The sequence below is a fragment of the Schistocerca americana genome, chromosome 2, assembly GCF_021461395.2.
Source record: "Schistocerca americana isolate TAMUIC-IGC-003095 chromosome 2, iqSchAmer2.1, whole genome shotgun sequence".
Lineage (NCBI taxonomy): Eukaryota > Metazoa > Arthropoda > Insecta > Orthoptera > Acrididae > Schistocerca > Schistocerca americana.
This window is the reverse complement of record NC_060120.1, coordinates 1,114,411,207-1,114,438,007: the sequence shown is the minus strand read 5'-3', so window position 1 is coordinate 1,114,438,007 and position 26,801 is coordinate 1,114,411,207. Positions and strand designations below refer to the sequence as shown.

The window sequence follows — 26,801 nt, the reverse complement described above, 5'->3', positions numbered from 1 at the left end:
GATCCAATGCCCACAGACAAAGCATCGGACATAATACAAAATTCTTTATCCATCTTAAGATGATGAAGAATATTGCTGGTAACAAGACTATTTTTAATGTTTTCAAACCCTTTCTGACACTCAGAATCCCAATTCCAATAAACATTCTATCTTAACAGATTATGAAGAGCTTCATTGTTGAAACTTCTTGGCAGATTAAAACTGTGTGCCGGACCGAGACTCAAACTCCCGAGTTCGAGTCTCAGTCTGGCACACAGTTTTAATCTGCCAGGAAGTTTCATATCAGCGCAAACTCCACTGCAGGGTGAAAATCTCATTCTAGCTTCAGTGTTCATTGCCTGACTCGATATGAAACGTCTGAAAAACGACGCAATGCCTAAAAACCCTTTCAGCTGTCTTTTTGTTGTGGGTGTGGGAATATTCTTCATTGCTGCCAACTTCTCAGGATCAGGCCTAATCCCTTCTGCTGTGATGATATGTCCTAAGAACTTGACCTCACTCTTACCGAATTTTGACTTTTGAAGATTGGCCATGACTCCATAATTTATAAATCTTTTAAATATTTTCTGCAGTGTTATCACATGGTCTTCCCATATTTTCAAAGCTATTAGGACATCATCCACATACACAGTTACTTCATCCAATAACTCTGGTCCTAAAACATAGTCTAACACTGAAGTAAAAACTCCCGAACTCACATTCAGTCGAAAGAGCATAACTGTAAAGTGATAAGATCGGCCTGTGAATATGAAAGCCGTGTATTTTCTTGACTCAGGCGCTAATCTCACCTGCCAATAACTGTTTTTTTAAGTCAATTGTGCTGAGGAATTTAACTCCATTAAACTTCTACAAGTGTTCCTCCCAGGCTGCGGGTCCTGTTCAAATTGGCACTATTATTTTGTTTATCAGCCTTGCGTCTAACACTAATCTCACACTTCCATCAGATTTTAAAACTGATAACAAGGGACTGGAATATGGAGAAAGTGACGGCTCAATCACATTCCAGAGTAACATTTTCCTAATCTCATGTTTGACAGCTTCACGCCGTGATTGGGGAACTTCATAACTTGTTTTGCAGTAGGTATTATGGGGAAGCACCTCCATACAATACTCATATACCTTTATTACTCCAGGTTTGTTGGAGAATGCTGTATCTGTAATTGGAGAAACAACAAATAACGATTGGCATGAGTTCCAAATTTTGTTTATTGCCAACAGTTCCACAATACTAACACAACTTGGGGCTCGATCAAGAGCAGCGACTGGGCTGCAGAGTCCAAGTCCGGTACGGTAAACAGCCATAGCACAGTGGTCATCGTTCCTGGGTGTGACGTCGACGTAGCAAGTAGGTAGCTCAACACGAGACTGCCAGGTGTGGTAGCATATGTGGCTATATAGGGCGAGCAGAGGAGGAATATGCCCACCGTAACCGAGTCTGCTTGTGGTGTCCTGTTACGATTGGCGGCATGGGATCACGTAACTATCTCTCGGGAGGACGCCGGCCGAGGTTACCGTGACAGTGTGGGGGCACTCAGTGTGTGAGGCCCGCACCTGCGCTGTACAGCTGTGCAGAGCTGCACATAAGAGGGGTGTGCCAGCCATTGGCTGTATGACGTAAAGACCGCGGCCACACAGCTGCAGTCGCCATGGTGTGGGTGCTGACTATACCACAGATAATATCTCCATATGACTAACTAGCAATTCAAAAAGTTCACTCCTTTGATACTTAGTCAAACCAGTCGCTTCTAAATCTTTGTTATCTTACTCAGTCTTCTCAGGTAGTAAGTCAACATATTCATCCTCACGAATGTCTACAGAATTGGTTTCATCATCTGCCCGTCCATAACTTCGTCTGTCAGTGAAGTACCGCACCTTAAATTGACATTTGTTAAGCACTGGTTTTATCTTGCTGTGTAGCAATGTTATTGTTACCTCCTGCTAGTTCACTGTTAATCTACAAGTCTCATTTTCAATGTCAATTTTTTGGTTTTGTCAGTCTGAGGAACTCCATTCCAAGGAGGCATGGTACCGATAGGTTCTTCGCTATAAGAAAATTGCACATAACAGAAATAGAGTCAATATTTACTTGAAGTTGCATTTGCAAGATTACATGCTGTGTCATAGGCCCTATTGCTCCAGACACTGTACAGCCTTGGGCAGGTAGCGATAAAACTTTACTCACTGAGGAAATTTGCTTGAACAAACATGAAGATAAAACATTAACATTTGCTCCCATATCAATAATAGTGATTATGGGCACGTTGACTACTGAAATCTTGGTAGAAGCCTGAACTTGGTCATCCCATATGCCGTCTCTGTCATTATTGTCAGTCTCTTGCAATAAGTCATTACGTAAGTCGCTGCCTTTGTCATACCTTATTGCATCTACTTGAAATGACTTGCGAGATACCGTGCCCCCATCTTGTTCTGCAGCATTCTTGTGCAGGCTAAAAAATGATTTTTCTAGTTTTCCTGATTGTGGTGGTTCTCCCTATCAGCTATCACCCTTAATGTCTCCTCCGTTTCCTGTTGGTGTTGTGACTGTGGCACGAAGGGTGGTGGACAAGTTTCTTGTCCCGTGTACGATCCACTTTGCACGTAATAGACTTTTGTGGTCTATTGCTGTTTCGGCTTTGGATTTCCTGCATAATCATTTGAGTGACCAGAAAAATTTATGTTTGTCGGAGGTCAAAATGTATTCTGGGCCATGTAGTGTATTGTGTTATCATTATTAGCAGAATGTTGCTGTCCTCCACTTGTCCCATGCCATTTATGTGATTTCCACTCACGCGTCCTGTTAAAGGCTGGTCCGCTCTGATAATTTCCTTGCTGTGGTGGTTTGTTCCCGTACTGATTTAGTGGATTATTGTGTGTTGAATTTCCGTACTGTGGCCGTTGTGTACTATCCATTAGATTGTACCATTGTTTATTACTATCCTTTGGTCAAAACTGTCCATTTCCGTTCAACACATGTTGATTTTTGTAGCCGCCGGACGGTTGGTAGAAAGCGTCGCTACCACGTGCTCTTCCCTCATTGCCAATGTTGACTGCATAACCTCCACTGTTTCATCTGCTCACTTCATTCGGAGCGCTACCAACATTCGCTACCATGTCTTCGCAAATCAAATCCAATGAGTCTAATATGGAAAGAAATGCTTCAGTATCGTCCTCAGAAACATTAACTAATTTCTCCCTTATAGAGATGGCCAATTTAGTTTTCAAAATCAGGATCACACCTTTATTTGTAATTGGCAAGTCACAGAATTTAATTTCTGCTAAATATTTTTTGAAATATCTTGTGAGACTGCCGTGTTTCAAGTTTAACATTTTGGCATTGAACACTTCTTTTCTTAAGCGCAGCTGAACACCACCACTCCAAAATTTGTTCAGAAACATCTGCTCAAATTCATTGTAGGTCCTGCACTTGTCTGTCATTTCTATTCCCCATAAGGTGGCATCTCCTGTTATATACCCCATTACAAATTGTATTCTTTGCTTGTCGTCCACCTGTTTGGAAATACTCCAGAGAAGTTTCACAAAAATACGATAGGGTGTGTGTCATGTTTTTGCGGGTGAAAGGTTAGAAATGTTTTGTGTTTCAATACACTTTCTTCCTGCATTTTGGGTTATGAGTGTTGGTGGGCTATTCACTTCAGTGTGGTTATGCACTGTGTCTGTCGGACTGTGGTATGACATGTGATCAAGTGGAAGGCTGTAATGAATTTGCCTATTGTCATTTCGATATGGGGAGTGATTCCATTCACTACCTGTCAGATGTGAGGGACTTTCCACTTTGTTCTTTACTGTCTGCACCTCTTTAATGACCTGCAGCTTCCATTGAGGAAGGTCTTGTGCTAAAGTTCGCCTTACCTGTCCTAGCTCAGATGACACAGTGTCTCCCGATTTTCCTGGTTCCACCAAAAGATCATAAGTAACTTCCCTTACTACTTCCTTCAGTTCTGTCTTTACCTTTTTTTTTTTTTAATCAGATGGTCTTTGGATTTTATCCATCTGTGTAGTGGTCGGATAACGCTTCGGCGTGAACCTTTACCATAATTTTTACCTGCTCCTCTTTGTCAAATGATTCTACTTGTTTCGTCAAATAATCTCCTTTCTTATATTAGTGACAACCAGTTTCATGGCGCTGACCTCCTTTGACATGGTATCACAATTACCCCTTAGTGCTACAGTTTCGTTATGGTATGCTTCTGCCGTGGGATTAATTTCACCCTTGGCAGCTCTTAGTACTGCATCAAATTTACTAGATACCTGCTTGAATCAAAGCAACAAAAATAAGTCAATGATATAATAATGAAGAGTTTATTTATTATTCATGTCACCCCAACAAAGCATCATCAGTAAATATAGAAAGACAAACAAAAAACTATATAAAAGTAAAATGTTAAGCTCAATCTCAGCCTCAACCTGTTTACGGATCTCTTGTTTTTACTCCTTCAATTTGCCCACTTATTTCCGACTTGACCTCACCCAATTGGATTATCAGATCAGTTTTCAAGTCGGTAGTCATTTCAGTTTTTACTGTGTCAAATTTTCCATTTACCACTTCAAATTTTTCATTTACCACATCAAATTTTTTATTTAAATCAGTAAAAGCTCGCATTAGTTCTTTTTTGTTTTCCTCTTCTTGTTCAGCTCTCTCTCTCTTGCTTTTTGTTCCTTTTCTAACAGCAATTGTTCCTTTTCTCTATCATTATTTGCCATCTAATCTTGAATTTGAAGTAGCATAGCATTCGTATCTACAGTCCGGTTGCTACCCACGGGAATTGTATGGTCTGTGTCAATCATATCACCGCCGTTAGCCACCGTCTCCACTCGCATGCTAATTGCACGTGAGCGCAATGAATATTGAGTGCTGTTCATATCGTCACTGTCACCTGCTGTCGGGATTAATTTCTGTTTACCCTCTGCCATCTCGTAGTGTCTGTTTGTCAACAGTATTATGTCAGCTACACGTGGTCTGCTATGCGGGTCATCTGTCCTTTGCTTGTGACATCAGGTCACATGCCGTCTGTCAAATATGGGAGTTGCACTCACCTAACAAATGACTGTGAACTGAAGCAGAGAAGACAAGATGGAAGATGGGCACACTAAACAACTGAATTAGCACACAGCACTAGCATTTTACATGTAACATGACACCACACAGATTGAAATCAAGACTTAACAATGGGATTTAGACACTATGTTGCAAATCCTACTAAATTTTGACTAAAAAAAATAATTTTAAGCTGATTTTTTAAATGTGCAGATGGAAATAAAAGGAAGAATGGCAAGGTAGCTCAAAAGACAACTGTACTACTGAAGTGTTACAACTGCATATGAAAATTTTTTCATAATTTACATTTGATGTCTTGAAAGTCAGCAACTGGATATAAAATTTCTCTGTTTTCTGCTGTCAACTCGTCTTTCCTCTTTGAAAATTTTGTCTACAATTTTTTAAGCATGTAGCATGCACATGAAAAATAAATGTATTGTTAGATACATCTATATTAGCAGCAAAGAGGACTAATTTTCGTGATTTCAGACAAGTCCCTGTTCGGGTGGTTTTTTTTTTATCAAATTATTATTCTCTTGTGTAGATTCAGAAATCTGTTGTGAGTTTTGCACCACTTCTTGGTGGGAAGAGCAAAGACTTTACAAAAAACTTAAGTACTGTAAGTGATACTTTATATTTCACCTGAAATCGTTTGCAGAAGGCGTAGCATTCTCAAAATCAAGAACAGAGTTCACATTGCCATTTAATTTATTTGTGTCATGATCATGTTTGATCACGACCAGATATGAGACAGCAACTACGAACAGAGAAACTTAAGGGGCCAGACAGAGTGGAAATTTTCTTTGCTATACTACACCACACATTAAAAGAATTTGGCTTTAAATCACAAACGAGGTAAATAGCAATGCACCTTCTGCCTTAACTACGACTTTTGCCAACATGCAGTCAGTCCCTGGTAGCTGTATGAAAACTATAAAAACACCGTTATTTCTGTTGCTATTAATGGGAGATGGATAGCATAGAAATACTTTAAGTACTAAGCAGGCACTACTGCATTTGAGAGCACAATAACTTATTTAATTACCTTAGTCAGTATTGCTAACAATAGTCTTCATACAATTTCAATTTTCTATCTTTCTGGCTGTTTCCTTAAATAAAGTTCTTTAACATCTTCGATATTTCATCTTAGATGCACTCATAAATTCTTACATAGGACAATGCCATATACACGTCCGCCGTCTTTAAAAAATATCACGACTCTGTTAACAGAAGAGGATTACAATTCTTCAGCTGTCAAAAAAATAAGAAAACACAAAATATCTCTGTTGATACAATTTATGAACAATTCATATTCCGCACCATGGTGCATAAGGTATTCTTTGAAATATCAGGTGGTTGCTGCTCAGTGATGATCTTAAGAAATTTTTACACAAATTGTATGGCTTTTATGAGCCTGCATGGTTAGATTGTTGAATGTAAGTTTATTTAAGCTATTGAAACCGATACTAATATTACAAGTCATGTAGCTGGGACGGAGAGGGATAGCAGAGTAAGGGTATGGGAGGAGCTAGTGCCACATTTCGGAGCATGCAGGACACGGCAGAGACAGCATAAGGCCGTTGAACGCAGCATAGGGAGGCTGTCGACTGTTTTGGGATAGGGTGGGGGGAGGGGGAAGGAGGATCAGGGGGCAGAGAGATAAGGGGAGAGGAAATAAGCAGTGAAAAGGAAAGGGCTAAAGTATGTGCATTGCTGGGGTAGAAGGCTTGTATTGTACTGGAGTGGGAGTGGGGAAGGGATAGGCCAGTAGAGGACAGGTCTGATGAAGGTTGAGGCTAAGGAGGTGGAAAAAAGGATGTGTGTGTGTGGGGGGGGGGGGGGGGGGGACAGTTCCCACCTGCACAATTCAGAAAATCTGGTGTGGGTGGAAAGATTCCAGATGTCAGACTGTGAAGAGATCATTATAGTGAAGCACAGTGGGCAGTGTGCTCAGCAGCTGGGTGGTTCAGCTACCCCTTGGCCACAACTTGGCAGTACTGTTCATCTGGACACACAACTTGTTAATAGTCATGCCTATGCAGAATTTGGCATAGTGGTTGCAGCTAAGGTAGTAGGTGTAATGGCTACTTTCACAGGTGGCCTGCCTTTGATGGGCCAGGAGATGCTTGTGACAGGACTGGAATAGGTGGTATTGGGGGTGGGATGTATTACATAGGTTCTGCATCTAGGTCTATTGAAAGCATCTGAGCCGTGAGGCACGGGTTGGTAGCAGGAGCGGAGAAGGGATAAACAATGATATGTCATCAGTTCAGTGGGTTGTCGAATACCACAGTGGGAGGGGTGGGGAGGATAGTGGGAGGATACTGTGTAGTGCCTCAAGAATTTTGGGGTAAATTCTAGAGACACTCATATTTCACCAACTCGAACACACAATATTTTAAGGATGAGTGTGTGATAGTGGAAATGTGTGTACTGTGCCATGGTTTACGTGTGTGCAGGAAGGGTGTGTATTATGAGAAGGCTAAAGTTGTGGCAGTCTATCGGTGCTGACAAGTGGTGGCCGTGCACGCCTCGGAAGCCCTGTGTCCAGTACGAGGAGTAAACAAGGGCTGCTCCTTGGCAGTGGAATAGTAGTGACTCTTGGGAACACTTTAAATGTCTTATCTAGAGACTTGCATATACTCTGTTGTTTGACTTGCTAGGAGCAAGAACTGTTTTGACAAGGGTTATTAAAACTGAAAGAGACTGTAATGGTATATGTTAAGTACTAATGTTTTCCAGATGTAGTTGATTTTCGAGACTTGTAAGTGCATATAAAACTTGTGTAGTTGTTTTATTGTGAAGAAGAAAATATAGCAAAGTTGATATGAAAGGATTCTGAGAGTAAGAAATAATTTCAAAAGTAGAAAAGTAGTTCAGTATCATTTCTTCAACCAGCATGAAATCTCCAGCACAGATGTCTGTCCCGAGAAGAAGATCGGCTGCACACAATACAAAAATCACCCACGATATATGTGTAAGTCTTGCACCCCAGTACCATATAGTCTCCGGTTGTCAGGAAAACGTTAGAAATTCTCATTTCAGGGCACGATGAGAGGCAGTCCAAATGCTGGTGGACAATGTGATTCAGTTCCTCCTGTCTTGGGGGGCACTGAGTCACAAAAGGAGTGCTCCTTTGTGGTTGGGCAATGGGTATTTGGGAGATGGTAGTTGACTAAGGACACATGGCAATGTAAATCTGTTTCTGTACAAGGCTGGAAGGATAATTTCAGCCTGTGAAGGCCTCTACATCTACATGGTTAGTTTGCACTTCACACTTAAGTGCCCGACAGAGGGTTCATCGAACCATTTTTGTACTAGTTCTCTACCATTCCACTCTCAAATGGTGCATGGGAAAAAGGAACACCTAAATCTTTCCGTTCGAGCTCTGATTTCTTTTATTTTATTACGATGGTCATTTCTCCCTATGTAGGTGGGTGTCAAAAAAATATTTTCGCATTCAGAAGAGAAAGTTGGTGATCGAAATTTCGTAAATAGATCTTGCCGCAAAGAAAACCCCCTTCATTTCAGTGACTGCCTCCCCAACTCACATATCATATCAGTGACACACTCACCCCTATTGCGTGATAACACGAAATGAACTGCCCTTCTTTGCACTTTTTCGATGTCCTCCGTCAATCCCACCTGATAAGGATTGATGTGTTGGTAGAATAGCCAACACCGTGTTGCTAGAGGAGGCCGAAATGCACGCGTTTCAGCTCACGCAGGCTGGCATGAGGTCTGGAACAGTTAAAGGAGTTGAGTCTAAGAAATAAAGAAGGGAGCTCTTGGAATACTTAACTTTAATCCATAATTGGAGAACATCGCTCTTGATGATACATAATTACAATCTCAATATAAACTGGTAATGGCGCCTTGCTAGGTCGTAGCAAATGACGTAGCTGAAGGCTATGCTAACTATCGTCTTGGCAAATGAGAGTGTATTTGTCAGTGTAGCATCGCTAGCAAAGTCTGCTGTACAACTGGGGCGAGTGCTAGGAAGTCTCTCTAGACCTGCCGTGTGGCGGTGCTCGGTCTGCAATCACAGACAGTGGCAACACGCGGGTCCAATGTATACTAACGGACCGCGGCCGATTTAAAGGCTACCACCTTAGCAAGTGTGGTGTCTGGCGGTGACACCACAAGGATCCTACACCGCACAGCAATATTCCAGCAGAGGATGGACAAGTGTAATGTAAGCTGTCTCTTTAGTGGGTTTGTCGCATCTTCTAAGTGCTCTGCCAACAAAGCGCAGTCTTTGTTTTGCCTTCCCCCACAATATTATCTATATGGTCTTTCCAATTTAAGTTGTTCATAACTGTAATTCCTAGGTATTTAGTCAAATTGACAGCCTTTTGATTTATTCAACTTGTTGTAGACCCAAAATTTATTGGATTTCCTTTAGTACCCATGTGGATGACCTCACACTTTTCTTTGTTTAGTGCTAATTGCCACTTTTCACACCATACAGAAATTCTCTCTAGATTATTTTGTAATTGGAATTGATCATATGATGATTTTACTAGACAGTAAATTACAGCATTATCTGCAAAAAATCTAAGGGGGCTGCTCATATTATCACCTAGATCATTTATATAAATCAGGAACAGCAGAGGGCCTATGACACTGCCTTGTGGAATGCCAGATATCACTTCTGTTCTACTCAATATGCATCCAATTTGATTAATAGTTGCTTGTGAGGAATAGTATCAAAAGCCTTCTGGAAATCTAGGAATATGGAATTGATCTGAGATCGCTTGTTGACAGCACTCATTACTTCATGAGAATAAAGAGCTAGCTGCATTGCACAAGAATGATATTTACTGAATCCGTGTTTGTTATGTATCAATAAGCCATTTTCTTCAAGGTGATTCACAATGTTCGAGTACAGTATGTGCTCCAAAATCCTACTGCAAATTGAGGCCAGTGATATGGGTCTGTAATTCAGTGGCTTACTCCTATTTCCTTTCTTGAATAGTGGTGTGACCTGTGCTACTTTCCAGTCTTTAGGAACAGACCTTTCATCAAGTGAGCAGTTGTATATGATTGCTAAGAAAGGCACTATTGTGTCTGCATACTCTGAAAGGAATCTGATTGGTATACCACCTGGACCAGAAGGCTTGCCTTTCTTAAGTGATTTGAGTTGTTTCACAACACCTAAGATATCTACTTTTACATCACTTGTACTAACAGCTGTTCGGGTTTCGAATTCTGGAATATTTACTTAATCTTCTTTTGTGAAGGAATTACAGAAAACTGTATTTAGTAACTCTGCTGTAGTGGCACCATCATTGGTAACATTTCCATTGCTATCGTGCAGTGACGCCATTGCCTGTTTTTTTGCCACTGGTGTACTTTACATATCACCAGAATCTCTTTGGGTTTTCTACCATATTTTGGGACAATATTTCATTGCAGAAACTATTAAAAGCATCTCACATTGACGTCCACACTAAATTTCAAGATTCTGTGAAACTTAGCTAGTCTTGGGGATTTTGGGTTCTTCTGAATTTGGCATGCTTTTTTCGTTGCTTCTGCAACAGTGTTCTGACATGTTTTGTGTACCATGGTGGATTAGTCCCGTCTCTTATTAACTCAGGCGGTATGAATTTATCTATTGCTGTCAATACCATATCTTTGAATTTGAGCCATATCTGGTCTACACTTACATAATTAGCTTGGAAGGAATGGAGACTCTCTCTTAGGAAGGCATCAAGCAAATTTTTACCTGCTGTTTTAAATAGATATATTTTGCATTTATTTTTAGTGGTTTTGGTTGATATGGTTTTGAGCCTCGCTACAATGACCTTATGTTCACTAATCCCTGAATCCATCATGATGCTCTCTATTAGATCAGGATTATTTGTGGCTAAGAGGTCAAGTGTGTTTTTGCAACCATTTACAATTTGTGTGGGCGCATGAACTAATTGTTCAAAGTAATTCTCAGAGAAAGCATTTAGTGCAATTTCAGAAGATGTTTTCTGTCTACCTTTGGCTTTGAACATGTATTTTCACCAGCAAATCAAGGGTAGATTTTAGTTTCCACCAATTATAACTGCATGAGTGGGGTACTTATTTGTAATGAGATTCAAGTTTCCTTTGAAGGGTTCAGCTATTATATCATCTGTGTCAGGGGGTCGACAGAAGGAGCCAATTATTATTTTGCTACTGCTGTTGAGTATAACCTCTACCCAAAGTAATTCGCAGGAACTATCTATTTCAACTTCACTACAAGATATACTACTACCAACAGACACGAACACACCACCACCTGCTATATTTAATCAATCCTTTCTGAACATGGTTTGCGCCTCTGTAAAAATTTTGGCAGAATTTATATCTGGCTTTAGCCAGCTTTTTGTTCCTATAATGATCAGCATCAGTGCTTTCTATCAGCACTTGAAGTTCTGGTACTTTTCCAACACAGCAATAGCAATTTACAACTACAATACAGACTGTTGCTTGGTCGATTCTCGTCATTTCTTTGCCCTGTACCCTTTGAGACTGGAGCCCTTTTTTATCTTTTCCAAGACTGTCTAATCTGAAAAATCACCCAGTCCACATCACACAGCCCCTGCTGCATGTGTAGCCACCTCCTGTGTGTAGTGGACACCTGACCCATTTAGCAGAAACTGAAACCCCACCACCCTATGGCACAAGTTGAGAAATCTGCAGCCAACATGGTTACAGAACTGCCTGAGCCTCTGATTCAGTCCCTCCACTTGGCTCTGTACCAAAGGTCCGCAATCGGTCCTGTCGATGAAGCTGCAGATGGTGAGCTCTGCCTTCATCTCGCTAGCAAGACTGGCAGTCTTGACCAACTCAGATAGCCACCTGAAACCAGAGAGAATCTCTTACGATCCATGGTGACACACATCATTAGTGCCAACATGAGCCACCACCTGCAGTTGGCTGCACCCTGTACCCTTCATGGCATCTGGAAGGACCCTTTCCACATCTTGGATGACTTCCCCTGGTATGCACATGGAGTGCATATTGGCTTTCTTCCCATCCTTAGCTGTCGTATCCCTAGGGGGCTCCATCACCCGCCTAACGTTGGAGTGCCCAATGAGATGCAGTCCCACCCTCTGCGCTTGTCTCTCAGTGAGACCCTTTCCATATTTGGAGGGAGCTGCTCTTTGCTATAGATGTGACTACCATGGGTGATTTAGCTGTATGGAATGGTCTTCTCTGTGTGGAATGGGTGGCATCTGCCGAAGTGGAGGTATTGTTTTTGGTTTATAGGTTCAATGTGAATGGAGGCACTGATGTACACTTCCTCTAGGAGAAGGTATATGTTGAGGAAGAGTGCTTGTTGGACCCATATGAAGTGAATGAAGGAGAAGGTGTTGAGATTCTAGAGGAGAGTGTCATCAGTGAATCTGAACCAGGTGAGTCAATTGGGATTCTGGGTGGTAGGAAAGATTCCTCTAAACAGCTCACAAATGGGTCAGCACAGTATGATGCCATGTTGGTGTCCATTGCAGTACCACAGATTTGATTTTAAGCGATGCCTTCAAAGGACAGTTAATTGTGCAAAAGCTATACTTGGTCATGGTGACGAAGAAGGAGGTTATAGGTTTGGAGTCAGTAGGACAATGGAAAAGTAATATTTAACAGCAGCAAGGCCATTGGCTTTGAGGATGTCAGTTTAGTGGGAGGTGGCATCAACAGTGATGAGCATGGTGTTGTACAGTGGTATCCATTATTGTGTGCAGTAAAGGGCATCAGGTAAAATCCAGATTGACAGTGGTGCAAACGAAAGGTAAGGGGCTGGAATTTACTGACTACTAGCAACTTCTACTGACTCAGAAGTAGGGACTGGTGTGCACCAAGAAAAGTATGCCAAATAGTACTCCTTAGGAGTTCACAATTGTTTGTGTTCATCATGCCTCCTGTTACATCAAAATTACCATAAAAATTAAATCCTTAGGTTTGATAAATGACGTATTGACTATTGATGGCAGGATTGCTCTGCAATCAACAAACAGTAAGTGGATCATGTGCCTTCTGAAGTTTAACTTCAGGAACATATACATTGATGGCAAAATCAGCTGAGAAGACTCTTCAAAGATGTTTTCATTTCTTGCAGTGTTGGAATACACAAATTATTCAAGTGTAGCTCATTTTGTGAATGGCATTGTTAAAGAACTGTGGCCTCAGAGAATTTAAGAAGAAAAACTTCTTGTTTTGTACTCCAGTGCTGTGGCAAACATGCTAATGGTTGCAACTGCCCTGTGTGTATTCTGCAGTAGCTGCATTTAAACCATGGAAACATCAAAAATGTAGGAAAAGATAGATTACTACTAATCATAAAGACAAATGCTAAGTTGCACAATTAAAAGACACTAACACAGAAACTTTCAGCCACTGCCTTCAATAGGAATAGAGAAACAGACCATTCATTCACATAAGCAAGCATACTTCTTGCATACATGACCACCAACCTTGGTAGTTGCACTAAAGATGTTGGCAAGAGTTGTTTGAGGTATTATGTTCTATAACAATGCACAAAAAGAAAATTGTGTAAGAAGTTCCTTAAACTCCAGAATGAGATTTTCACTCTGCAGCAGAGTGTGCACTGAAATGAAACTTCACGCCCAGTACTCACAGCTTTACTTCTGCCAGTACTGGCAGAAGTAAAGCTGTGAGTACCGGGCGTGAGTCGTGCTTCGGTAGCTCAGTTGGTAGAGCACTTTCCCGCGAAAGGCAAAGGTCCCGAGTTCGAGTCTCGGTCGGGCACACAGTTTTAATCTGCCAGGAAGTTTCAGTTCCTTAAACTGTTTTAAAACAATTACAAATTTGTTACTTCATTTACAGTGTGGTAAATATGCCACGAAAGCACCAGAGGGGCGCTTGGAGATAGCGAGTGTGGTGATAAAGAGAAACTTAAGTTCAGATTATGAGTTGTGAAATGAGCCATATGATTCAGAGGCAGACTTTAGTTCATTTCACAATCTGCTGAAGCACCATGAAAATAAATAAATGAAATACTCTGGCAAGCATACCAGGTCACTCAAAAATTTCATTGCACAGGAAAAGCTTGCTCTTGTGATCCATCTAGACATAACATGAATAATGGGGTTGTTTACTCTAAAGAATGTTGCACAACCAGACAAGAGAAAGTGATACAGTACTAGCATTTCAAAGCATCTTGTCAGGGTCTAACTGAATTATTATGTTTTTAAAAAGATATCTGGCCTTTCAATTAGATTTGCATCCAACATTAAGAGAATACATGTAGCAGTAAATATTAAGATCATATTACAGTACCTTAGATTGACAATATGAAAGAAATGGTAAAATTCATTACTGCCCATAACATACACAACTACTGGATGTCGCACATAAAACTGATATATCTCACGCACTGGTTAATCATCTCTAGTTGAATTGCTCATGAACTGGCAACACTGTCTCAGAAGGTAACCATACTACATTTCATCAGAAAGTTGCATGCATCTGTATTTCATGTGCCATATGTTGTGAGGAGCTCATTTTGGCTCTGAGCACTGTGGGACTCAACTGCTGAGGTCATAAGTCCCCTAGAACTTAGAACTACTTAAACCTAACTAACCTAAGGACATCACACACACCCATGCCCAAGGCAGGATTCAAACCTGCGACCGTAGCGGTTGCGCAGTTCCAGACTGTAGCGCCTAGAACCGCTCAGCCACTCTGGCCGGCAGGAGCTCATTTTGTTGAGTTTTTACAGAAATGGGGCAATTTGCATTAGAACAGAAAATTGATATTGTGGAGTGTTACATAAAGATAAGCTCCATCAAGGAATATAAAGAAATGTTTCAACTAAAGTATCCTGGTAGGAAACTCCTCTCGACCAGCACTATTCAAGATCTGTACAAGAAGTGAAGGGCTGTAGGTTCTGTTCAGAATGTGCAGAGCGATAGACAACTGACACTGAAACTACAGACAGATTCACATGGACATTATGAGAAGTCTCTGCAAGTAAGTAAGAAGGTTTGATTTGATTTATTTCATCTTGTAACATACAATATTCAGACCATGTGATCTGTTGTACTGGAGACATGTCAGTATATAATTTTAGGGATTTAGTTTACAGACTTTTGACAATGTTGACTGGAATATTCTCTTTCAAATTCTGAAGGTGGCAGGGCTAAAATACAGGAAGTGAAAGGCCATTTACAATTTGTACAGAAACCAGATGGCAGTTATAAGAGTCAAGGGACATCAAAGGGAAGCAGTGGTTGGGAAGGGAGTGAGACAGGGTTGTAGCCTCTCCCCGTTGCTATTCAATATGTATATTGAGCAAGCAGTGAAGGAAACAAAAGAAAAATTTGGAGTAGGTATTAAAATCCATGGAGAAGAAATAAAAACTTTGAGGTTCACCGATGACATTGTAATTCTGTCAGAGACAGCAAAAGGACTTGGAAGAGCACTTGAACAAAATGGATAGTGTGTTGAAGGGAGGATATAAGATGAACATCAACAAAAGCAAAATGAGGATAATGGAATGTAGTCAAATTAAGTCGGGTGATGCTGAAGGAATTAGATTAGGAAATGAGACACTTAAAGTAGTAAAGGAGTTTTGCTATTTGGGGAGAAAAATAACTGATGATGGTCAAAGTAGAGAGGATATAAAATGTAGACTGTCGATGACAAGGAAAGCGTTTCTGAAGAAGAAAAATTTGTTAACATCGAGTATAGATTTAAATGTCAGGAAGTCGTTTCTGAAAGTATTTGTATGGAGTGTAGCCATGTATGGAAGTGAAACATGGACGATAAATAATTTGGACAAGAAGAGAATAGAAGCTTTCAAAATGTGGTGCTACAGAAGAATGCTGAAGATTAGATGGGTAAATCACATAACTAATGAGGAGGTATTGAATAGAATTGGGGAGAAGAGGAGCTTGTGGCACAACTTGACTAGAAGAAGGGATCGGTTGGTAGGACATGTTCTGAGGCATCAAAGGATCACCAATTTAGTGTTGGAGGGCAGTGTGGAGAGTAAAAATCGTAGAGGGATACCAAGAGATGAATACACTAAGCAGGTTCAGAAGGATGTAGATTGCAGTAGGTACTGGGAGATGAAGAAGCTTGCACAGGATAGAGTAGCATGGAGAGCTGCATCAAACCAGTCTCAGGACTGAAGACCACAACAACATCAACAACAACAACAACAGTTCACAGACTTAAAAATGATAACAAGTATAGTTATCAAACAATATTCTAGCAATACAATACTTTTACATTTTTGTACAATTTTTTATTTATTTACAGAGATGTTAGTTGCCCTGTTTAAATTATCACCTCATCATTATTAACTTTATTAACTCCTCCACTGAATTATAACATTTTTCCACTAAGAGTTCATGTAATTTTTTCTTTAGATGACCAATTTCCATGCTCAGAATACCACAGGCCCTTAACTCATTGTATATTTTCATACTAAGGTATTGAGAAGTCATAGAATAGAGCTTTAATCAGTGTGGAGGGAGCATAAAATTTGTTTTTGCTTAGTTGTGTTAGTGTGTTTGAAGTGAAATTCTTTGAAAAGATCAGGTTTACTGTACAGGAAAATTAGAATTTAAAAAATGTATAATGATGGGACAGATAATATATTTAGTTTTTTAAACAACGGGTGACATGAGGTTGTTGGACGTGTGGCACACATCTTCCAAATGATTCTTTTTTGAAGTTTTAACATCTGTACCGTATAACTTGAATTACCCCAAAAAATTATGCCATATTTGCTGACAGATTCGAAGTAACTATGGTATACATTTTTTTGGCTGTCCATGTCTATTACATCATCATCACAGCAGATTGGTGTATCTAATGCATCATGCACTAAAAGGTATGAATTAAAAGCCTGTAATGGTACAAGATTTGAAATTTGAGTATCAAGAAGAAAGAGTTCATTATTGTAACTGGCTGCTAACATCAATTGCTAATGGTTAGGTGGAGCCCTTCATGTCAGGTGAGGCCTGGTTTCACCTGTCAGCATATGTAAACTCCCAGAATTGCAAATACTGGTCACAGGACAACCCACATATTCTGGATAAAGAACCTCTCCACTAAGAGAAGATACATATTTGGTATGTGTTGTCCAGCATGCACATTATTGGCCCCATATTTTTCAGTTACACCTCAAACAGTGCCAGATATATAGAAATCTTTGACTCTTTCTACGCACAATTAACTGATGCAGAGAAACTGTATGCAGTATTCCAACAAGACAGAGCAACTGCTCACACATCCTACCAAGGTACGGCCCACATCACCAATGTGTTCCCTGAAGACAGGCTTGTAAGTAGAGGCCTCTGGTCCCCAAGATCCCCAGACTTAACATTGTGTGATTTTTATTTATGGTGCACACTAAAAAGCAAAATGTGTGCTGATAGTCCTCAACAACAACTGATCTTAATCGAGACATTACTGGAGAAATGAACGACACCACACCTGCAGAATTACATGTTGCTTCTAGCATCCTCAGATGAAGTTAGCAATGCCCGGATACCCATGGCCACCACTTCCAACATATCTTATAAACAGTTGACTACACATTTTTAATGTTGCTATTATCTGTTCTTTTTAAACTAGTTCATTGTAACTTGAACCTAGGTACGGCACATACCACTTCTATGTGGGACAAATCTGATGGATTACCCTGATTAGGAAGACATCATATGCAGAAGAGTATGCAGGTATATTGAAAACAAATACATGTTGGTGTTCTGTACTATTGCCTCTGGGCAGGCAATTTCACCATATGTAATATGTAAAGTGGAGCATTCATGGTCTATGTTAATTAAAGATGGCTTTCAAAATAGTAGTGGCATGTAGATGTGTAATTTATTAATCAAAACTTTATCCCAATCATGTTTGTTTTATAAAAGTAGTGGCATGGACCACAGTTACTTCAAGAAAGGGTTACCATTTCCCAGTGCCAAAAATGAAACATTACTCACAATGCAGAATACAGATACACAGTAAGATTAAACACTTTGTCTCTGATACTAGGTACTTAACTGATGGAAAAAAGTATTGCAACATCAAGAAGGAGTTTTATGATATACACAACAGTTAACAGGCATGCATCTACATCTGAAAGGTGATGTCCGTTCAGATTTTGTTCTGCCATGTAAGAGTGGTGCTAGTAGCACTACTATGAGGGTGCAAATCGTGTTTGCATTAAATACATGCTGTAAAAATTATGAGTGTCAGTTATCTTTGAGATGAGCTGATGTTGGTCAAGAACGTTTTAAGGCAACAAAGATGCAATCTTCATCAGCCCATTGAGTTTGAACGAGGTCTTATGATAGGTCAATGAGAAGCTGGATGTTCCTTCTGTGATATTAAGCATTATCAAGAATATAGCTACTGTACTTGACTGCTTGCAGTGGCGCTCATGAGAATGTATGGCCAGAACAAGACTGGACTCTGGATGTCCACGTGGCACTACCAAGAGGGAAGATCATTGTGCTCAGCGTATGGCTCTGGCACATTATAGTGTATTTTCAGCAGCAATTTGAGCAACAGCTGGAACCACAGTGACAGAATGAACTGTTACAAATCATTTACTTCAAGGACAACTCTGAGCCAGATGCCCTGTACCACGCATTCCACAGACCTCAAACCACTGCCATTTGCGACTTTAGTGGTGTGAAGCATGAGTTCATTGGAGAACAGGGTGGAGGTCTGTTGTGTTTTCTGAGGAAAGCTGGTTTTGCCTCAGTGCGAGATGGCCGTGCATTGGTTAGGAGGAGGCCAGTTGGTCTGCAACCGACCTGTCTGGATACTGGACACACTGGACCTACAATTGGAGCTATCATCTGGAGTTTGATTTTGTATGACAGTAGGAGCAATCTTGTGGTTATTCCATGCACCCTGGTTGCAAAATTGTGTGTCTGTCTGGTGATTCAATCTGTTGTTCTGCTGTTCCTGAACAGCACTCCAGCAGATATTTTCCAACAGGATAACAGTCACCTGTATACTACTGCTATAACCCAACGTGCTCTACAGAGTGTCAACATGTCGCCTTGATGTGCTCAATCACCAGATCTGTATCCAATTGAGCACATATGGGACATCATCAGATGACAACCCCAGTACCATCCACAAGCAGTATTAGCCATCCCTGTATTGACTGACCAAGAGTAACATGCATAGAACTCCATCCCACAAAACTGATATCTGGCACCTTTACAGCACAATGCAGGCACATTTGCACGCTTGCATTGAACATTCTGGTGGTTACATCAGTTGTTAATGTACCAGCGTTTCACATTTGCAATGGCTTATCTTGTGCTTAATTTAACTTGTGATTATGCAATGTTAATCACTTAAATTGTTATCTAGAGAAATGTATTCCTGAAATTTCATTACTCTACAATAATTATTTTCTGGTGTTGTGATTTTTTTACCATCAGTGTGTTAGTGGTTATTAGCACTTTCTATTCCAAATCATTCTTTTTTTTAAAAAAAAAAAAAAAAAACTTCGCAAAGTTAAAGTGTTTGAAAACTGGGCAAAAACAGTTCTTTGTTATAGTACCTTTATTTATTTACTGTATTAATGCATCCTCAACAGGTAACTTAAAGGTCCAACTACTCTTTCAGGACTGTATGCTACTATTGGATTTTCTCATAAGATCCGATATGTAAAAGTGCTTATTGATGACCTAGAGTCTATGAGAGCATTCCCTATTAGAAGCTGTGTTGAATGTGCTTTTAGCTGTAATGGTCATTTATTTGCTGCTGTCAATGGAAATATAATACAAATATATTCTTGCATAACATTTCAGAATGTTTATACTCTGAAAGGACATAATGGGAAGGTAAAAACTTTTTAATTTCTTTATCAAGGTTATATTAAAAAAATAATGATCAAAAGGGTCTGTAGCTTTTTATTCCTTTTAGATTCGCTCACTTGCTTGGATTGAGTCTGATGACAAACTTGTTTCTTGTGGAACTGAAGGTGCTGTTTATGAATGGTATATTCCTTCAACCCGGAGAGTAGGTGAAACAATAATAAAGAGCTGTGTTTTCTCTGGGATAACAGTCTTTTCATATGGAGGTTCTCTGTTTGCTGTTGGAAGTGATGGAAAACTGAGAGAAATAAGTGATTCTGAGGTAAAAAAGGTCATTGTTATCTAAGCTGATTTTCTTTTAAACAGAAGCAATTTCTGGATATGATACTAGCATTATTATTACTATAATTTTATTTTTACAGGTCATAAATGAAGTGGACATTTGTGAACAACTTGATTGCATTACTATCACACATGATAACTCAGTTTTATTCATAAGTACTTCATCTGGCACTATTTTCTCGTATCCATTGCCACTAACTGAGACACCTCATCCCAGGAAACAGGCAATTCACAACCACTCAATTACACGTGTGAGTACCATTTTAGTATTATATAGTTGTTTCTACTATGACAATCAATCTCATACTTTCAAGAAGAAGTTTATTGGTGATGTAAATTGTCTGCAAGACTCTGCCTCTGTACTCACAACTTCTGTTGACAATATCTTTGACAACACTATACTCCCTGCTATCAACCAAACCCTTCAGTTTTCACAATGATCCTTTCAGTTACACCTTAAAATTCAGTCAATAATAATTAAGTAGAGCAACTGACAATTCTACCTTCAATCTAACAACATAGTTGTCTTCTTTAGCTTATTTATGCTCTAAAATATCTGATCTAACTTTCAACAGCGAACTACTCTGAAAAATACTATTTTTACTTTTCCCAACAGAACTCATCTATAAGCTGAAACTACTAAAAGAGTGAAGAACAGCATAACTTGTTTCACAATCATTCAAACCTACAAAAGCCCCATCCATTCAATCTTAAGTTTTTGCAGATGTCACTTAGATTTCTACTTCTCCCAAATTCTATTTCAGCTTACAAGTTCATGAAAGCCATGCTCCTTATCTTACCTTCCTCATACATGTCCTTTGCCAGCCATTTAAGTTCACACACCACTTCAAATTCTGACAATATCTCCTAAAATTCTGCACATGCCAGTACCACAAATGGGGGAAGCTAAGCTTCGTGTGTGCTGCTCATTTGTTACTGTTCTTAGTCTGCACCCCATGACCATGACTGGAATCCAGTTAATAATAGTGATAGAGACAAGACTGTTGAAAAGGGCATTTCAAATGCTGCCCTTAAAACTGTTCCACAACAGTTTGTAGACCAAGTTGGAAATTTACAAGCATCACTTGTATTCCAAATGCTCTAACAACAAATTTGAAGTGAAAATAGATTTTAAACTATACTTCATTCTTCCTGATCATGAGAACAGTTTGTTGCATAAAAATAATTATTTAGCAGGGAGATGTTATGAACAAAGCCTAATGCATTCCACATTTCAGATACTATTTCTTAAAGAAAGAGATTTTTTATGTGAGCTCTTAAAAAGAATTTAAGATGTTAATATCTTTTTAACCCCACGAAATGTGACTTTGAGAAGAAGTAGCCACATACAAGAGGCAGATAATGGTAAATTCTTGTGGTTAATTGAGTTATTGACTAAGTATAACTCATTTTAGGAGAATATACAATTTGTGTAAAAAGCCATCAAGAGAAATAAGAGAAGGTAGCACACTATTTATCTTCAAGAGCACAGAATGAGCTATTATCTTTGTGTGAGGATATTAAACAAAATCTTAGAAGAAAGGTAGGAAGCTCTATTTTCATTTATTTGTGATGGCACTCACGATATGTCTAAGACTCAACAGAATATTCAGATGCAGAGGCATCCAGAAACATTTTTACCATGTTTGGGGATAATGCCATTGGACACAGCATGGCAATAAATGGGTTTCTTATTTTAAGTAGGATCGTTTCAACTTCAGCTACTCTCCGTATTCAGGAAGACCTTGCAGCATTTGATGAACATTCTTTAAATGCATTAGCCCACAATGATCCACTTCAGTGTACTCAAGTACTCACAGATGTGATGAGCTGTGATCATTCCACCATCATGAAACATTTACATGTAATGAGGAAGGTTCAAAAATCAGTTGTATGGATATTGCATGCTCTAAGCCAAAATAAAAAATCTGATGATAGCCTTATGTGCAGCTCTGCTTGCTCATCATCAGTTGTCTCATGAACACTGACCATTCATATCCTGTAACATTAATGGTAATGACAAGTGGTGTCTTTATGCTAACATAAAGAGAAGAAAGAAATGATTGAGCCTAAACAAAGCAGCAACTCCCCATAGAAAGTCCTCATATATTGACAAAAGATAATGTTATACATCTGGTAAAACAGCAGTGGTGTGGTGTACAAGACTTGATTCCCAGAGGTATAACCATTGCTGCTGACATTTGTTGTCAACAGCTGCGATGTCTTGCAGATGTAGTTCGAGAACAACAATGAAAAAGACTGCATGAAGTGATGCTAGTCCACCATAACACCTGCCTGGAAACACTATATGAGAGTTGTGCTGGAAAGTCATTCTGCACTCACCTTATTCACCTGACCTTGCACCCTTGGATTTTCAGGTTTTCCACACTCTGTTGAATTGTTTGAAGGAAATTATTTTTTCCATTCACATGATACTAGAAAAAAAAGAAAATTTTATGCTCTCCACTCACCACCTCAGACTGTATGCCTGGGGACCTCAAAACATGAGAATGAAAATTTGTAATAAATTAAAAGGGAACAAGTTGATGCAGATGAATTTAGGTCAATTCAAAAGAAAGCTATATGAGGTACTGACACTGAAGTGTTATTACTCAGTGGATGATTTTATGCAGGACAAGCTGGAAATTTGAGCTGGATTTAATGTGTTACATAGATATTCCTTGTAGTGTTATTATTTATTGTAGTGCTATTATTTATTAATGTAAAAATCATTGTAACTGCATTATAAATGTCTCCTGTATGCAAACCAAGTGGACTGCAAATGTACGTCATGAGATGAATAAAACACAATTCACGATTCAATTCACAAGCTTCAAGGAACTTCTTTTGTGGACAAAAATGGATTCCAGTTATTGCCCAGCAAATTTTTCACCTCCACACCATGTGGTTTCTACAGTTGTGGAATCGAAAAGTTACCCCAGCATTGAGAGACTGTTGTGAATAGTGAAGGAGAGTATATTATTGATGACTAATTCTCTGTTATGAGTATCTGTTGTGTTTATTAAATTTATGGGAAAACATTATGAACTTATGCACCAACCCTATATTGAGAACATGGGATGGTAATGACAGTTACTTCAGTACTGGTACTTCTTATAATTACAAAATTCAAACACCATTAGCTTCAGGATATCTTTACATTTCTAAATAATTGGTTATTCAGCCTTCCTATTTATAATTAACAGTATTGTTAAAATAACTTTTACATTTAATATACAGATTTGGGAACTTTGTTGCAATAATACTTGTTCCATAAATCACAAATACAATATTTTGTAATGATGTGGAACTGTCAGTTTAACATAAGGTTTCTTTACATAGTTCGCTATCTGTCAGACTTTTAATGCTACTTGGTAAGTGACCAAAAACTTTTGTGGCAGCTTAATTCACCCCTTTCTTTGTCAAAATCATTCTTTCTCCTAGTGTTGTAGCTACACATTTTGCTATTATTTTTTAGTTGGAATAGATTATTTATAACAAATTTCATAAGTGAATAAATGTATTGTGAAGCTATTGTGATATCCCTAGTTACTTAAATAAATGTCTGCAAAGTGGTCTTGGGTGGACTCCACCTATTATTCTGATTACTTACTTTTGTGCAATGAGTACTTTTTTCCTTAGTAATGAATTACCTCAAAATATGATTCCATAAGAAAGCAGTGAAAGAAAATTGTCATAGTAAGCTAATTTATGGTTATTGCCAAAATTTACAGTAACCCTAATAGCATAAGTAACTGAACTCAAATGTTTCAGCAGATTATCAATGTGTCAATGTGTTTCTTCCAACACAATTTCTCATCAGTGAACACACCCAAAAACTTGGAATATTTTGCCTTAGCTACAGACTCTACATTTATTAATGGTGTTGTGCCATTTACCATACAGAACTGTATATAACATATTTTATCAAAATTTAATGACAGTCCATTTGCAGAGAACCATGTAATAATTTTCTAAAATACGTTATTTACAATTTCCTCAGCTAATTCTTGATTTTTTGGATGTGATTACTAGTACTATCATCAAAAATAAATATATGAAGATAGTAACTGTTCCAAAAGAACAGATACCAATGATGACCATTCAGCTTCTCTAGAAAGAAATGATAATTAATCTAAAGCCTCAGCTGCCAACAGGTTTTGTCAATATACCTCGGTGGGTACAGTTGAAAATGTGTGCCTAGACCTGGACTGGAACCCAGGATCTCCTGTTTACATGGCAGACACTCTATCCATCTGAGCCATCGAGGGCACAGAGAATAGCGCGACTGCAGGGACTTATCCCTTGCATGCTTCCCATGAGACCCATATTTCCAACTGTCCACAACCTACATTTGTACAGTTCCAAAAGGAAAAAGAACTAGTTTTGCATCTTCATGAGTACAGAGTTGCAAGTAATTAATATATATTAATATTAATAAGGGATCTAAGACTGAACCCTGTTGGACACTGTTCCTGATACCTCCGCAGTTAGGGGACTCTTCTGATTTCAGCAGACCATCTGCACTGTTAATTTCAACATTCTGCATCCTTACATATGAACTGCACCATTTGTGTACTGCCCCACTCATACCACAATATTTCAGCTTATCTTGAAGGATTTCATGATTCACACAATCAAAAGCCTTTGAGAGATCATAAGAAACCCCAGTGGGTGGTGTTCAATTATTCAGATAAACACTTTTAATATTTGATCAGTAAAGGGGTATACAGCATTTTCTGCTGGGAAGCCTTTTGGAAAACCAGACTGACACTTTGTTACAGCTTCATTTTTACAAATCTATTTCTACATCTATATTTATACTCTGTAAAACACTGTGAGGTGCATGGCAGAGAGTACGTCCCATTGTACCAGTAATTTAGGTTTCTTCCTGTTCCATTCGTGTATGGAGCAAGCGAAGAATGATTGTTTGAATGCCTCTATGCATGCAGTAATTAATCTAATCTTATCCTCACAATCCCTGTGTGAGCAATACAAAGTATGACTCCAGAGTAATTATTTAAACCAGTTCTGTAAACTTTGTTACTAGATTTTCTTATGATAGTTTACATCCATCTTCAAGAGTCTGTGACACTCTTCAATGGATTAAACAAACCTGTGACTATTCATGCTGTCCTTCACTGTATGCGTTCAATATTCCCTGTTAGTCCCATCTGGTAGGTGGGTCCCACACACTTGCCACATGTTTTGTCCACAAGTGAACATATATGATCATCCTTACAAAGTGTTACACCTGGGTATTTGTATGAATTGGCTGATTCCCACAGTGACGTATTGATATTGTAGTCATAGGATATTACGTTGTTTCCATTGTACGTAGTGCAAAATTTTACATTTCTATACATTTAGAGCAAACTGCCAATCTCCGTGCCATGTTGAAATCTTATCAAGGTCTGACTGAATATTTATACAGCTTCTTTCAGATAGTGCTTCATGATAGATAACTGTATCATCTACAAAAAGCCTGACTTTACTAGTAATATTCTCTACAAGATCATTCATTTACAACATGAACAGCAGAGATCCCAAAACACTTCCCTGGGGCACACCTGAAGTTACTTCTATGTCTGATAATGACTCTCCATTCCAGGTAACATGCTATGTCCTCCTAATCAAAAAGTTCTCAATCCAGTCACAAATTTCACTTGATACCCCATATGATCATACTTTTGTCAATAAACATATATCCAGTACTGAGTCAAATGCTTTTTGGAAATAAAGAAACACTGCATCCACTGGATTGCCCTGATCGAAAACTTCCAGTATGTCATGTGAGAAAAGTGCGAGTTGGGTTTCACATGATCGATGTTTTTGAGAGCCATGATGGCTGTCACTGAGGAGGTCATTCTGTTCCAGGTACCTCATTACATTTGAGCTCAGAATATGTCAAAGATTCTACAATAAGTTGATGTCAGCGATACTACATGGTAATTCTGTGGATCACTTCTACTACTGTTCTTGTAGATGTGAGTGGCCTGAGGCTTTTTGCAAGAACTAGGCATGGCTTTTTGTTTGAGGGGTCTATGATAGATTGTAGCTGGAAGAGGAGCTAACTCAGCTGAAAATTCTGACAGGGATTCCATTGGTGCCTGGAGCTTTGTTCAATTTTAACAATTTCAGCTGTCAATCAACACCACTGACACACTAATTTCATTAATTTTTTCAGTGGTATGAGGATTCAATTGGGGTAATTCTTCTGGGCTTTGTTTTGTAAAGGAGCATTTGAAAATGGAGTTAATGAAAGGTAATGCAGAAGAAGTGACTCGAATCATAAAACATGTGGGAACTTTAAATCGACACATGATCTTGTAAATGTGGTCACATACAAGGAAAAATTCTGAAGTTGGCCTCTATATATAAATAAATGTATCTATTGCAAGGATTTTTGGCTTAGCTGATCTGTGCACACTTCTACACTGGCATCCCAACGAAGAACACTGCAGCATAAGTTTATCCCTATCAAAACCTCAAAAATGTGTAGCACCAAAAAAGAATGTCTTCTGCCTGTTTTAGGTGACAATGCAGATTTTACTTATTTATTTCGTGTTCCATAGATCCATATGGGAACATATCCCTGGATATAGAACGAGTCA

General features: G+C 39.1%; 1 protein-coding gene across 1 annotated transcript in view; it reads left to right on the top strand.

Moving 5' to 3' along the window:
• Window positions 1-26,801, top strand: part of LOC124594714 (cilia- and flagella-associated protein 57) — a 287,883-nt gene that overhangs the window by 111,764 nt on the left and 149,318 nt on the right. The window contains exons 6-8 of the mRNA XM_047133082.1: window positions 19,655-19,872; window positions 19,955-20,167; window positions 20,268-20,438. Coding sequence (XP_046989038.1) covers window positions 19,655-19,872; window positions 19,955-20,167; window positions 20,268-20,438 — 602 coding nt within the window. The remainder of the gene's footprint in view (window positions 1-19,654; window positions 19,873-19,954; window positions 20,168-20,267; window positions 20,439-26,801) is intronic.